Source organism: Pelophylax lessonae, assembly GCF_965119305.1.
Source record: "Pelophylax lessonae genome assembly, chromosome: 12".
Taxonomy (NCBI): domain Eukaryota; kingdom Metazoa; phylum Chordata; class Amphibia; order Anura; family Ranidae; genus Pelophylax; species Pelophylax lessonae.
In genome coordinates this window covers 1,165,361-1,179,210 of record NC_138779.1, presented here as the reverse complement: position 1 = coordinate 1,179,210, position 13,850 = coordinate 1,165,361, and the positions used below count along the sequence as shown (strand labels likewise).

Sequence of the window (13,850 nt, the reverse complement as noted above, 5' to 3'; positions counted from 1 at the left end):
GGTTCGGATATTCTGTAATGAGTGGTTTGTCCTCTAGGGGTTCGGATATTCTGCAATGAGAGGTTTGTCCTCTAGGGGTTCGGATATTCTGTAATGAGAGGTTTGTCCTCTAGGGGTTCGGATATTCTGTAATGAGTGGTTTGTCCATCTCTAGGGGTTCGGATATTCTGTAATGAGAGGTTTGTCCTCTAGGGGTTTGGATATTCTGTAATGAGAGGTTTGTCCTCTAGGGGTTCGGATATTCTGTAATGAGTGGTTTGTCCTCTAGGGGTTCGGATATTCTGCAATGAGAGGTTTGTCCTCTAGGGGTTCGGATATTCTGTAATGAGAGGTTTGTCCTCTAGGGGTTCGGATATTCTGTAATGAGTGGTTTGTCCATCTCTAGGGGTTCGGATATTCTGTAATGAGAGGTTTGTCCTCTAGGGGTTCGGATATTCTGTAATGAGTGGTTTGTCCATCTCTAGGGGTTCGGATATTCTGTAATGAGGGGTTTGTCCTCCTCTAGGGGTTCGGATATTCTGCAATGAGAGGTTTGTCCTCTAGGGGTTCGGATATTCTGTAATGAGTGGTTTGTCCTCTAGGGGTTCGGATATTCTGCAATGAGAGGTTTGTCCTCTAGGGGTTCGGATATTCTGTAATGAGTGGTTTGTCCTCTAGGGGTTCGGATATTCTGTAATGAGGGGTTTGTCCTCCTCTAGGGGTTCGGATATTCTGTAATGAGAGGTTTGTCCTCTAGGGGTTCGGATATTCTGCAATGAGAGGTTTGTCCTCTAGGGGTTCGGATATTCTGTAATGAGAGGTTTGTCCTCTAGGGGTTCGGATATTCTGTAATGAGGGGTTTGTCCATCTCTAGGGGTTCGGATATTCTGTAATGAGGGGTTTGTCCTCCTCTAGGGGTTCGGATATTCTGTAATGAGAGGTTTGTCCTCTAGGGGTTCGGATATTCTGTAATGAGAGGTTTGTCCTCCTCTAGGGGTTCGGATATTCTGTAATGAGTGATTTGTCCTCCTCTAGGGGTTCGGATATTCTGTAATGAGGGGTTTGTCCTCTAGGGGTTCGGATATTCTGTAATGAGGGGTTTGTCCTCCTCTAGGGGTTCGGATATTCTGTAATGAGAGGTTTCTCCTCCTCTAGGGGTTCGGATATTCTGTAATGAGGGGTTTGTCCTCTAGGGGTTTGGATATTCTGTAATGAGGGGTTTCTCCTCCTCTAGGGGTTCGGATATTCTGTAATGAGTGGTTTGTCCTCTAGGGGTTCGGATATTCTGTAATGAGAGGTTTGTCCTCCTCTAGGGGTTCGGATATTCTGTAATGAGAGGTTTCTCCTCCTCTAGGGGTTCGGATATTCTGTAATGAGGGGTTTGTCCTCTAGGGGTTCGGATATTCTGTAATGAGAGGTTTGTCCTCCTCTAGGGGTTCGGATATTCTGTAATGAGGGGTTTGTCCTCCTCTAGGGGTTCGGATATTCTGTAATGAGAGGTTTCTCCTCCTCTAGGGGTTCGGATATTCTGTAATGAGGGGTTTGTCCTCTAGGGGTTCGTATATTCTGTAATGAGAGGTTTGTCCTCCTCTAGGGGTTCAGATATTCTGTAATGAGTGGTTTGTCCTCCTCTAGGGGTTCGGATATTCTGCAATGAGAGGTTTGTCCTCTAGGGGTTCGGATATTCTGTAATGAGGGGTTTGTCCTCTAGGGGTTCGGATATTCTGTAATGAGGGGTTTGTCCTCCTCTAGGGGTTCGGATATTCTGTAATGAGTGGTCTGTCCTCTAGGGGTTCGGATATTCTGTAATGAGGGGTTTGTCCTCCTCTAGGGGTTCGGATATTCTGTAATGAGTGGTCTGTCCTCTAGGGGTTCGGATATTCTGTAATGAGTGGTTTGTCCTCTTGGGGTTCGGATATTCTGTAATGAGGGGTTTGTCCTCTAGGGGTTCGGATATTCTGTAATGAGGGGTTTGTCCTCCTCTAGGGGTTCGGATATTCTGTAATGAGTGGTCTGTCCTCTAGGGGTTCGGATATTCTGTAATGAGTGGTTTGTCCTCTTGGGGTTCGGATATTCTGTAATGAGGGGTTTGTCCTCCTCTAGGGGTTTGGATATTCTGTAATGAGAGGTTTGTCCTCTAGGGGTTCGGATATTCTGTAATGAGGGGTTTGTCCTCCTCTAGGGGTTCGGATATTCTGCAATGAGAGGTTTGTCCTCTAGGGGTTCGGATATTCTGTAATGAGATGTTTGTCCTCTAGGGGTTCGGATATTCTGTAATGAGTGGTTTGTCCATCTCTAGGGGTTCGGATATTCTGTAATGAGAGGTTTGTCCTCTAGGGGTTTGGATATTCTGTAATGAGAGGTTTGTCCTCTAGGGGTTCGGATATTCTGTAATGAGTGGTTTGTCCTCTAGGGGTTCGGATATTCTGCAATGAGAGGTTTGTCCTCTAGGGGTTCGGATATTCTGTAATGAGAGGTTTGTCCTCTAGGGGTTCGGATATTCTGTAATGAGTGGTTTGTCCATCTCTAGGGGTTCGGATATTCTGTAATGAGAGGTTTGTCCTCTAGGGGTTCGGATATTCTGTAATGAGTGGTTTGTCCATCTCTAGGGGTTCGGATATTCTGTAATGAGGGGTTTGTCCTCCTCTAGGGGTTCGGATATTCTGTAATGAGAGGTTTGTCCTCTAGGGGTTCGGATATTCTGTAATGAGTGGTTTGTCCATCTCTAGGGGTTCGGATATTCTGTAATGAGGGGTTTGTCCTCCTCTAGGGGTTCGGATATTCTGCAATGAGAGGTTTGTCCTCTAGGGGTTCGGATATTCTGCAATGAGAGGTTTGTCCTCTAGGGGTTCGGATATTCTGTAATGAGAGGTTTGTCCTCTAGGGGTTCGGATATTCTGTAATGAGGGGTTTGTCCATCTCTAGGGGTTCGGATATTCTGTAATGAGGGGTTTGTCCTCCTCTAGGGGTTCGGATATTCTGTAATGAGAGGTTTGTCCTCTAGGGGTTCGGATATTCTGTAATGAGTGGTTTGTCCTCCTCTAGGGGTTCGGATATTCTGTAATGAGTGATTTGTCCTCCTCTAGGGGTTCGGATATTCTGTAATGAGGGGTTTGTCCTCTAGGGGTTCGGATATTCTGTAATGAGTGGTTTGTCCTCCTCTAGGGGTTCGAATATTCTGTAATGAGGGGTTTGTCCTCCTCTAGGGGTTCGGATATTCTGTAATGAGGGGTTTGTCCTCTAGGGGTTCGTATATTCTGTAATGAGAGGTTTGTCCTCCTCTAGGGGTTCAGATATTCTGTAATGAGGGGTTTGTCCTCTAGGGGTTCGGATATTCTGTAATGAGTGGTTTGTCCTCCTCTAGGGGTTCGGATATTCTGCAATGAGAGGTTTGTCCTCTAGGGGTTCGGATATTCTGCAATGAGAGGTTTGTCCTCTAGGGGTTCGGGTATTCTGTAATGAGAGGTTTGTCCTCTAGGGGTTCGGATATTCTGTAATGAGGGGTTTGTCCATCTCTAGGGGTTCGGATATTCTGTAATGAGGGGTTTGTCCTCCTCTAGGGGTTCGGATATTCTGTAATGAGAGGTTTGTCCTCTAGGGGTTCGGATATTCTGTAATGAGTGGTTTGTCCTCCTCTAGGGGCTCGGATATTCTGTAATGAGTGGTTTGTCCTCTAGGGGTTCGGATATTCTGTAATGAGTGGTTTGTCCTCTAGGGGTTCGGATATTCTGTAATGAGGGGTTTGTCCTCCTCTAGGGGTTCGAATATTCTGTAATGAGTGGTTTGTCCTCTAGGGGTTCGGATATTCTGTAATGAGAGGTTTGTCCTCCTCTAGGGGTTCGGATATTCTGTAATGAGTGGTTTGTCCTCTAGGGGTTCTGATATTCTGTAATGAGAGGTTTGTCCTCTAGGGGTTCGGATATTCTGTAATGAGTGGTTTGTCCTCTAGGGGTTCGGATATTCTGTAATGAGGGGTTTGTCCTCCTCTAGGGGTTCGAATATTCTGTAATGAGTGGTTTGTCCTCTAGGGGTTCGGATATTCTGTAATGAGAGGTTTGTCCTCCTCTAGGGGTTCGGATATTCTGTAATGAGTGGTTTGTCCTCTAGGGGTTCTGATATTCTGTAATGAGTGGTTTATCCTCCTCTAGGCTTTGAAGAGCACTCTGGGCTTTCCTCTGATAAAGTTTGAAGATGCTGTGATTGATTTGGATCCATTCACGAGAGTTCATCCCTACGAATCCCGAGAATTTATTGTCAACGACATCCTCAAACATTTCCAAGAGGTTGGTTGTTTTTGTTTTGTTTTTTCTTTTACATTTATATTTCTTATGACCTGACCTGACCTGACCTGTCCTAACCTGACCTGACCTGTCCTGTCCTGTCCTGTCCTGACCTGTCCTAACCTGACCTGTCCTGTCCTGTCCTGACCTGTCCTAACCTGACCTGACCTGTCCTGTCCTGACCTGACCTGTCCTGAGCTCTTCACCCTGCAGGGCATTCCCTTCTCTCAGAATACAGCTCTGTGCATATAGTCTATGAGGACAGTATGTCACCCACCCGCCATGCTCCCCTATTGGCCTCCAAGCACCTAGGACTGAGCATCTAGGACACTACCAGACTATAATGAGGGGGGGGGGGGGGGGGTTAGGCAGCACCTAGGATCTAGGAGATCACCAACCTATAATATGGGGGGGGGGGTAGGCAGGCAGCATCTAGGATACCACCAAACTATAACTGTGGGGGGCAGACAGCATCTAGGACACCACTAGTCTATAATGGAGGGGGGATGGGGGTTCAGGCAGGATACCATCAAACTATAATTGGGGTGGGCAGGCAGCACCTTGCATCTAGGACACCACCAGCCTATCTTGGGGGGGGGTGGGGTGTCCAAATCTCCAGAATAAAATATACAAAATTATTTTGATAGAAACATAATAAAACAATCTAAAATAAACATGAAGAAGCAGATTCATATACATCAGATATTGTATGGAACCCGTCCCAGGGATAGGTCACCCCATAGCTACAAATATTGAATAGATCTAAATAAAATCAACTACATTATAAACCATAATAGTTCAGCTAACAGTGAAACCGTTCCCACACTCTACGCGTTTCGGAAATCAAGTTCTGCTTTCTCAGGAGCTTGGATGAGGGTTTATCATCTATATTCATAAACAATTGAGTTCTGTCCGTGATACTTATACCAACATACAAGTTTTCAGGAGGAGCTTTCAGGGTGTTCCCCCTTCTTCAAGGTCCAAGCAGTATTAATGTACTAAAACTTTGTGTAATATTACGGCTTGGACCTTGAAGAAGGGGGGGGTACACCCTGAAAGCTCCTCCTGAAAACTTGTATGTTGGTGCAAATAAATAAAGGATCATAGATAGAACTCAACTGTTTATGAATCTATTCTATAGAAAATAATTTCTCTTTCATTCATTGACGGACACAGCTCCTGATCTTCATAACCATTGGGTTATACTGCCCCCTACAGGAGTAAGACACTAGGCAGGAAATAAAGTCTGGCTACGCCTATGGGCGGTCCCAGGAGGTATACTCCCCCTCTCTGCTATAGGTACTCAGTTTTTTCTGCCTAGTCAGGAGTAAGGACCTCGTTCCTTGCTGAGATCTCTGCTCCTGGCAATTTTTTCCTTTTAGATTTAGATTTTTTTTCTCCTGGTTTTTTTCCTGTGAGATCTACAATCAACTGCCGGTCTGGGCGATGGGCTGGATAATTTAGATCCAGTGGTCACCCCAGTCTGGCCAGCGAGCGCGCGCAAATCTCAGCTCCGCGCTAGGTCGGCCCCGACATAGCCCCACCCGACGGGGGCTGACTTGCAAGTTAAAATAGAAAAGAAAGTGGCACTTCCAGACCCAGGAACTTGGAAACTTGAGTTTTATTCTTCAAATCAAAGGTACAACATCAGACAGGAACACAAGACAGACTGGACAGCAGACGCGTTTCACACCTTGTGCTTATTGGCAATGAATGAAACGCGTCTGCTCCTGTCTGATGTTGTACCTTTTGATTTGAAGAATAAAACTCAAGTTTCCAAGTTCCTGGGTCTGGAAGTGCCACTTTCTTTTCTACTTACATGGACTTCTCAGGTTGCGGACCTTGGTGAGCACCCATCCCTGCAGGACTGCAATAGTTGCTCGGGATCCATCCGGCTCTGCTGGCTGCTTTCAGAGCGGTGATTTGTTTCTTTTTGGTTTCTTGCAAGTTAAAATGCCTCACGAGGTTGCATACGACCGGGTCTCGGCCCGAGTCGCAGCGTTCCTCCTGGCTGACAGCCCCCTTTTTCGATGGAGAGGGGTTCTGTCTGGAGCGGTGCCCGCCTGGTACCTGGTATGGTGAGTAGCTTTCCCCCCCTCTCCCCCTGGAGGGTTTTGGGGTGGACATGGGCCCCTCCATTGGACGGTCGGACCCCCGGACTCCCCTCCTTCCTGTCAGGCACCCCCCTTCATCTGCCTCCCCCATCCTACCACCCCACTTATGCTGGGGCTGTGTGGGTGGTCTGGTCCACCTCCTGGGGTGGGGGCAGGGCACTATGCTGGCGATCAGGGCGGGGGGGGGGGGTTGCGCCACCAGCGAACAGATGATCGGCTGTGCGGGAGGGGGGGGTCTGTACCTGGTAGGCCCCCCGTCCTGCCTAGGTCTGTCCTTGAGGCCTAGGGATCTCTGGGAGCCTCCTGGTGCCGCCATTTTCTTGTAGCCTGTGTGCTGTGTTTTAAAAAATATAAGAAATGGTGCAGCGCTAAAATGTTAAAACCAATAAACAGGAGTAATGTCCATATTATTCAATAGATCCGAGAATGTTCATGATATCCAAAGCCAAGAATGAGGTAAAGGTGACCCGTGTAGAGAAGTAGAACAAATCACCAAACATGCGTGATTCCACCACCACAGTTAATGCCAGCCTCTCACCTCCATGCACTGACCACACGGGCCGTTGCGCTTAGTACCATAGACTCTGGTGAACTCCTCCTGTCCCGGTCTGACAATCATGGATACCTCAGCACCTCAGCAGATCGGTATAAAGAGTCCACATGAAAGGATAACAAGGACATCTAGTGCTCTCCGTTTCAAATTGGTACATTTATTTTTATTTTTTTATTTGTTTTAGCCTTTCTCTGGATCAGCTGTGAGAGTAGGAATGTGTATATGGGATTGTAGGTTTTTTGTTCTCTTTTTTTGGTTGAATTTGATGCACTTGTGTCTTTTTCAACCAAACTAACTATTTAAGTTGCCTTCTGTATGGCTTTCAGCAGTCATAGGTTTTCCATAAGTGTTGTACATGAATGTCAGCATTGGATGGCGCTGCTGAGTCACAGATCTGCCACTAACTCTTCTCTATATTGTCTCACAGGAGTTGCTCAGCCAAGCAGCAAAAATTCTGGGCTCTGTTGACTTCCTTGGCAATCCAATGGGCCTGCTGAATGATGTGTCTGAAGGAGTATCCGGTCTTATAAAGTATGGAAATGTTGGCGGCCTAATCAGGAATGTCACACATGGAGTCTCCAACTCTGCTGCAAAGGTACATGAGATGTATGCCTGGCCGGGATCACAGGAGATGGAGCCGGGATCACAGGAGATGGAGCCGGGATCACAGGAGATGGAGGGTTTAGGTCTGAGATTTATTCCTGGCCGGGATCACAGGAGATGGAGCCGGGATCACAGGAGATGGAGGGTTTAGGTCTGAGAGGTATTCCTGGCCGGGATCACAGGAGATGGAGCCAGGATCACAGGAGATGGAGCTGGGATCACAGGAGATGGAGGGTTTAGGTCTGAGATCTATGCCTGGCCGGGATCACAGGAGATGGAGCCGGGATCACAGGAGATGGAGGGTTTAGGTCTGAGATCTATGCCTGGCCGGGATCACAGGAGATGGAGCCGGGATCACAGGAGATGGAGGGTTTAGGTCTGAGATTTATTCCTGGCCGGGATCACAGGAGATGGAGCCGGGATCACAGGAGATGGAGGGTTTAGGTCTGAGAGGTATTCCTGGCCGGGATCACAGGAGATGGAGCCGGGATCACAGGAGATGGAGCCGGGATCACAGGAGATGGAGCCGGGATTACAGGAGATGGAGGGTTTAGGTCTGAGAGGTATTCCTGGCCGGGATCACAGGAGATGGAGCCGAGATCACAGTAGATGGAGGGTTTAGGTCTGAGAGGTATTCCTGGCCGGGATCACAGGAGATGGGGGGTTTAGGTCTGAGATCTATGCCTGGCCGGGGTCACAGGAGATGGAGGGTTTAGGTCTGAGATCTATGCCTGGCCGGGATCACAGGAGATGGAGCCGAGATCACAGTAGATGGAGGGTTTAGGTCTGAGAGGTATTCCTGGCCGGGATCACAGGAGATGGAGGGTTTAGGTCTGAGATCTATGCCTGGCCGGGGTCACAGGAGATGGAGCCGGGATCACAGGAGATGGAGGGTTTAGGTCTGAGATCTATGCCTGGCCGGGGTCACAGGAGATGGAGCCGGGATCACAGGAGATGGAGGGTTTAGGTCTGAGATCTATGCCTGGCCGGGATCACAGGAGATGGAGCCGGGATCACAGGAGATGGAGGGTTTAGGTCTGAGATGTATTCCTGGCTGGAGATGGAGCGTTTCTTTGCCTGTTTGTATGACTGAGCTCTGCGATGAAGCGGGGCAACTGTGTGAGAAGCTTCTGATTGAAGTCATCTTGAGATGATGACAGCTTCAGTCAGATGTTCTCACCTGGGTCCAATTCTGTGAAGGACACTGCTGACCGCAAGGCTAAATATCTACAATGAGAGAAAAAAGTAAGTGACCCCCCGGCTGATTTTGTAGGTTTGCCCACTGACATAGAAATGATCAGTCTATAATTTTATTGGTCGGTTTATTTTACCAGTGGGAGACGGAATAACAACAAAAATATCCAGAAAAACGCATTTCAAAGAAGTTATGAATTGAAATGCGTTTATGAAGTTATGAAATGAACCATCCAACCCCACCCACACTCCAACCCAACCCCACCCACACTCCACCCCATCCCCACCCACACTCCACCCTCATCCCCACCCACACTCCACCCTCATCCCCACCTACACTCCACCCTCATCCCCACCCACACTCCAACCTCAACCCCACCCACACTCCACCCCCATCCCCACCCACACTCCACCCTCATCCCCACCCACACTCCACCCTCATCCCCACCCACACTCCACCCTCATCCCCACCCACACTCCACCCTCATCCCCACCCACACTCCAACCTCAACCCCACCCACACTCCAACCCAACCCCACACTCCAACCTCAACCCCACTCACACTCCAACCCAACCTCACACTCCAACCCAACCCCACACTCCAACCTCAACCCCACCCACACTCCAACCCACTCACACTCCAACCCAACCCCACCCACACTCCAACCCACTCACACTCCAACCTCAACCCCACCCACACTCCAACCCACCCCACACTCCAACCCACCCCACTCACACTCCAACCCACCCCACCCACACTCCAACCCACCCCACTCACACTCCAACCCACCCCACTCACACTCCAACCCCATCCCCACTCACACTCCAACCCCATCCCCACCCACACTCCATCCCCAACCCCACCCACACTCCATCCCCAACCCCACCCACACTCCAACCCACTCACACTCCAACCTCAACCCCACCCACACTCCAACCCACCCCACTCACACTCCAACCCACCCCACTCACACTCCACCCCCATCCCCACCCACACTCCACCCCCAACCCCACCCACACTTCACCCCCAACCCCACCCACACTCCAACCCACTCACTCCAACCCAACCCCACTCACACTCCAACCCCACCCACACTCCACCCCAACCCCACTCACACTCCACCCCCATCCCCACCCACACTCCACCCCCATCCCCACCCACACTCCACCCCCAACCCCACCCACACTCCATCCCCACCCACAATCCAACCTCCCCACACTCCAACCTCAACCCCACCCACACTCCAACTCACTCACACTCCAACCCACCACACTCAAACTACAACCCACCCCACTCACACTCCAACCCAACCCCACCCACACTCCAACCCACTCACACTCCAACCTCAACCCCACCCACACTCCAACCCACCCCACACTCCAACCCACCCCACTCACACTCCAACCCACCCCACCCACACTCCAACCCACCCCACTCACACTCCAACCCACCCCACTCACACTCCAACCCCATCCCCACTCACACTCCAACCCCATCCCCACCCACACTCCATCCCCAACCCCACCCACACTCCATCCCCAACCCCACCCACACTCCAACCCACTCACACTCCAACCTCAACCCCACCCACACTCCAACCCACCCCACTCACACTCCAACCCACCCCACTCACACTCCACCCCCATCCCCACCCACACTCCACCCCCAACCCCACCCACACTTCACCCCCAACCCCACCCACACTCCAACCCACTCACTCCAACCCAACCCCACTCACACTCCAACCCCACCCACACTCCACCCCAACCCCACTCACACTCCACCCCCATCCCCACCCACACTCCACCCCCATCCCCACCCACACTCCACCCCCAACCCCACCCACACTCCATCCCCACCCACAATCCAACCTCCCCACACTCCAACCTCAACCCCACCCACACTCCAACTCACTCACACTCCAACCCACCACACTCAAACTACAACCCACCCCACTCACACTCCACCCCCATCCCCACCCACACTCCAACCCCACCCACACTCCACCCCCAACCCCACCCACACTCCAACCCACTCACACTCCAACCCCACCCACACCCCATCCCCACCCACACTCCACCCCCATCCCCACCCACACTCCACCCCCATCCCCACCCACACTCCACCCCCATCCCCACCCACACTCCACCTCCAACCCACCCACACTCCACCCCCACCCACACTCCACACCCAAACCCCACCCACACTCCACCCCCATCCCCACCCACACTCCATCCCCACCCACACTCCACCTCCAACCCACCCACACTCCACCCCCAACCCCACCCACACTCCACCCCCAACCCCACCCACACTCCACCCCCAACCCCACCCACACTCCACCTCCAACCCACCCACACTCCAACCCCACCCCACCCACACTCCAACCCACTCACACTCCAACCCACTCACACTCCAACCCAACCCCACTCACACTCCAACCCACCCCACCCACACTCCAACCCACCCCACCCACACTCCAACCCAACCCCACCCACACTCCACCCCCATCCCCACCCACACTCCACCTCCACCCCACCCACACTCCAACCCACCCCAACCCACACTCCAACCACACTCCAACCCACACTCCAACCCACCCCAACCCACACTCCAACCCCACTCACACTCCAACCCAACCCAACCCACACTCCAACCCACCCCACCCACACTCCAACCCCACTCACACTCCAACCCACCCCAACCCACACTCCAACCCACCCGCACTCCAACCCAACCCCACCCACACTCCAACCCAACCCCACCCACACTCCAACCCCACTCCACCCACACTCCAACCCCACTCACACTCCAACCCACCCACACTCCAACCCACCCCAACCCACACTCCAACTCACACTCCAACCCAACCCCACTCACACTCCAACCCACCCACACTCCAACCCAACCCCACCCACACTCCAACCCACCCCACCCACACTCCACCCCACCCACACTCCAACCCAACCCCACCCACACTCCAACCCACCCCACTCACACTCCAACCCCACTCACACTTCAACCCAACCCCACCCACACTCCAACCCCACCCCACTCACACTTCAACCCAACCCCACTCACACTCCAACCCCACCCGCACTCCAACCCAACCCCACTCGCACTCCAACCCAACCCCACTCGCACTCCAACCCAACCCCACTCGCACTCCAACCCAACCCCACTCGCACTCCAACCCAACCCCACTCACACTCCAACCCAACCCCACCCACACTCCAACCCCACTCACACTCCAACCCCACCCACACTCCAACCCAACCCCACCCACACTCCAACCTCAACCCCACCCACACTCCAACCTCAACCCCACCCACACTCCAACCTCAACCCCACCCACACTCCATCCCCAACCCCACCCACCCACACTCCAACCCAACCCCACCCACACTCCAACCCAACCCCACCCACACTCCAACCTCAACCCCACCCACATTCCAACCCAACCCCACCCACACTACAACCCGACCCACACTCCAACCCCACCCACACTAACCCACCCCACCCACGCTCCAACCCCACTCACACTCTAACCCAACCCCACCCACACTCCAACCCAACCCCACCCACACTCCAACCCACCCCACCCACACTCCAACCCAACCCCACCCACACTCCAACCTCAACCCCACCCACATTCCAACCCAACCCCACCCACACTACAACCCGACCCACACTCCAACCCCACCCACACTAACCCACCCCACCCACGCTCCAACCCCACTCACACTCTAACCCAACCCCACCCACACTCCAACCCAACCCCATCCACACTCCAACCCAACCCCACCCACACTCCAACCCAACCCCACCCCACCTAACCAAACCCCACCAAATCCCAGAAACTCAGCTATTGAACATTAATCAGCTTAGACTATTGGCCTGTACTGTCCATGAACAATTTTGTGATCAAAAACTTTATTCATAACAGTCAATGTTTATCAGGGGTTCTTCAGGATCATTGATGCTTCAAAGCTTATGGAACTATGTTGACTCTGGGTCCACACAACACAAGACCAGCAACTCAAGTAGGTTCGGTTCTGCTGACACAATTCCAGTAGCTATAAGTGGGGGCTTCAACTTTGGCCCTTAACATATTCAGGGGGCCTCAGGTGGTATTCCATATATGTAATGCTACAGACTGTCAGAGACTGTCAGAGACAGCAGATCTATTACAGGGGATGGTCAGAGACAGCTGATATATTACAATGGATGGTCAGAGACAGCAGATCTATTAGAAGGGATGGTCAGAGACCACAGATCTATCAGAAGGGATGGTCAGAGACAGCAGATTTATTACAAGGGATGGTCAGAGACTGCAGATCTAAAGGATGGTCAGAGACTGCAGATCTAAGGGATGGTCAGAGACTGCAGATCTATTAGAAGGGATGGTCAGAGACCACAGATCTATCAGAAGGGATGGTCAGAGACCACAGATCTATCAGAAGGGATGGTCAGAGACAGCAGATTTATTACAAGGGATGGTCAGAGACAGCAGATTTATTACAAGGGATGGTCAGAGACTGCAGATCTATTACAAGGGATGGTCAGAGACTGCAGATCTATTAGAAGGGATGGTCAGAGACCACAGATCTATCAGGGATGGTCAGAGACAGCAGATTTATTACAAGGGATGGTCAGAGACAGCAGATTTATTACAAGGGATGGTCAGAGACAGCAGATGTGTTAGAGAGTATGGTCAGAGACAGCAGATCTATTGCGAGGGATGGTCAGAGACTCCAGATCTATTTTAAGGGATGGTCAGAGACAGCAGATCTATTACAAGGGATGGTCAGAGACAGCAGATCTATTACAAGGGATGGTCAGAGACAGCAGATCTATTACAAGGGATGGTCAGAGACTGCAGATATATTACAAGGGATGGTCAGAGACTGCAGATATATTACAAGGGATGGTCAGAGACAGCAGATCTATTACAAGGGATGATCAGAGACAGCAGATCTATTAGAAGGGATGGTCAGAGACCACAGATCTATCAGAAGGGATGGTCAGAGACTGCAGATATATTACAAGAGATGGTCAGAGACTGCAGATATATTACAAGAGATGGTCAGAGACTGCAGATCTATTACAAGGGATGGTCAGAGACT

At 51.3% G+C, this 13,850-nt stretch overlaps 2 protein-coding genes across 2 annotated transcripts in view; one reads left to right on the top strand and one right to left on the bottom strand.

Annotated features, from left to right (window-relative positions):
• The window catches only part of CFAP107 (cilia and flagella associated protein 107), a 498,422-nt gene that overhangs the window by 223,697 nt on the left and 260,875 nt on the right, over positions 1-13,850 (bottom strand). The gene's annotated exons all lie outside the window — the stretch shown is intronic.
• Positions 1-13,850, top strand: part of VPS13D (vacuolar protein sorting 13 homolog D) — a 431,274-nt gene that overhangs the window by 344,301 nt on the left and 73,123 nt on the right. Inside the window, exons 63-64 of the mRNA XM_082274036.1 lie at positions 4,128-4,262; positions 7,354-7,521. Of these exons, the coding sequence (XP_082130162.1) occupies positions 4,128-4,262; positions 7,354-7,521 (303 nt within the window). The remainder of the gene's footprint in view (positions 1-4,127; positions 4,263-7,353; positions 7,522-13,850) is intronic.